The sequence below is a fragment of the Saccostrea echinata genome, unplaced genomic scaffold (assembly GCF_033153115.1).
Source record: "Saccostrea echinata isolate AGI-Se365-2 ecotype Australia unplaced genomic scaffold, CSIRO_AGI_Sech_v1 ptg000016l, whole genome shotgun sequence".
NCBI classification, from domain to species: domain Eukaryota; kingdom Metazoa; phylum Mollusca; class Bivalvia; order Ostreida; family Ostreidae; genus Saccostrea; species Saccostrea echinata.
In genome coordinates this window covers 6,937,658-6,939,385 of record NW_026889765.1, presented here as the reverse complement: position 1 = coordinate 6,939,385, position 1,728 = coordinate 6,937,658, and the positions used below count along the sequence as shown (strand labels likewise).

At 33.4% G+C, this 1,728-nt stretch overlaps 1 protein-coding gene across 1 annotated transcript; it reads left to right on the top strand.

The window, feature by feature from the left end:
- The first annotated feature begins 624 nt into the window (after positions 1 to 624).
- Positions 625 to 1,503, top strand: LOC133188774 (streptavidin-V2-like). Its single transcript, XM_061324262.1, has 2 exons — positions 625 to 694; positions 995 to 1,503. The coding sequence occupies exons 1-2, from the start codon at positions 625 to 627 to the stop codon at positions 1,411 to 1,413; spliced, it is 489 nt and encodes a 162-aa protein (XP_061180246.1). The 3' UTR covers positions 1,414 to 1,503.
- The last annotated feature ends 225 nt before the right edge of the window (positions 1,504 to 1,728 follow it).

Here is a 1,728-nt window from a genome sequence, read left to right as displayed (position 1 = left end):
ATTCCAAACTTCCTAATTTATTATACTCTCTCAGTCCCAGTGATAACTGGCATTTTCTTGCACGTGATGGACTATTTCTATAAATAAAGGCGAAAGAAACGAAATATCAGTCAGATTCACGCCGGCTAGGAAGGAAGGAATTTCAAGGTAAATTTCACATTCTAAATTTTGAAATGGCCCTTTAACGACACATTAAATCAAGTACTATAATCGTGGGTATTTTTACGGGGTAGAATTTTCCTATTTTCATGGAAGAAAGCATTCCCCTGGGGTTTATTTTTGCAAAACTAAAGAATTTATAAAATATGTTGTTTTGTCATTTAGAATGCTACTTTATATGAAACCTTTCGTGTTGTTATAAATTTTGCTAAACTCTACTAAACGCAGAATTCGCAAAAAAAATCCCCCACGCGACCATTTCACGTTTACAATTTGTATTGATACAACTGTAAATGTTACTTAAATTGAATTGTATGATGTTATTTTTTTTTTTAATTTTGTCTGATTTTTATATTCTTTTTTATCCTTGTTTGTTCGTTTACTTATTTCAATATGATTACACCAATACATTTTTCATGTTCAATGAAATCTGCATTCTTTTTCTGTTTCAATTACAGAATAAAGATGCTTTGTTATTTCACGTCTATGTTGATTTGTGGAGTATTGCTGGTGCATTCATCAGACAGCGTTGCTCGTAAGTTGCATCACTTATTATAATGCCAGGAATATTTCACGACATGCTTTGTGACTGTAATTTTTTTTCTTCTAAATAAATGTAATGTTGCTAATAACATTATTTTATCAACAGTATTTTATTCTTGTAGTTGCATTCTATTTCTTTTTTCTAGATTTTTAAAATAGTAGTATATTGTATTCATTGACTAAATTGATTTAGATAAAGAACTATTAAACATGTCTATAGATTCTTAGTAGTAACCTTAACATTCGTACGTGTATTAAGAGTTTTTTTTCCTCTGATATTACTTCATTTTAGATAATGATCCATGTAAGACCCACGGTCAGCACGGAAACCAATGTGCATTAGCTGGGAAGTGGAGAAATCAATACAAATCGGAAATGACAATCTTTTGCCAAAATGCAACATTCACAGGTCAATATACAGACATCATTGGGGATCCTACACAGAACTACGTTCTTGTAGGGAAATATATACCTGTTAATAATACGGAGTACATCACTGGATGGTCGGTGGCCTTTAAAAATGAATACCATGACGACATGTCTGTCAAAAGCTGGAGCGGTGTATTCTACGCTGCACATGGCAACATCAAGACCCACTGGGTACACGCCAAATACGTAAAACCAAACGACTACTGGAGAACCTTTTCCACAAATCAGGACACATTCATCAGAACGAGTAGCGACCCCTGCTTGCCAAATTCTGCGGGTTGAATTTCATCCCTGTCATACACATGTAAAATACATGATGAAATTATTTTGCTAATCAATTCTTGAACTGATTAATAAAATATACGAAGTTTATCAAGCATTTACATAAGGCATTATCTATTTTTTTTTATTCGAAGAATATTTCAATGAACAAAAATAATAATTCATGATACTGTTTGTTCTAAACTTTAAAGGTCTAAAAAGGTTTTTAAAAGACAAAATAAACAAGCTAATTCAGAGAATTTGTGTCCCCCGCTTAGGGAAAAAAAGAAGAGCATGCGCAGTTGGGGGGTGTCACACTCCCCCCCCCCCCCCCCC

Bases quoted from the DNA above. Each gene is read 5' to 3' on its own strand.
- LOC133188774 (XM_061324262.1), top strand. From the start codon at position 625: ATGCTTTGTTATTTCACGTCTATGTTGATTTGTGGAGTATTGCTGGTG. The intron at 695-994 runs GTAAGTTGCATC...ACTTCATTTTAG, and splicing joins TTCATCAGACAGCGTTGCTC to ATAATGATCCATGTAAGACC.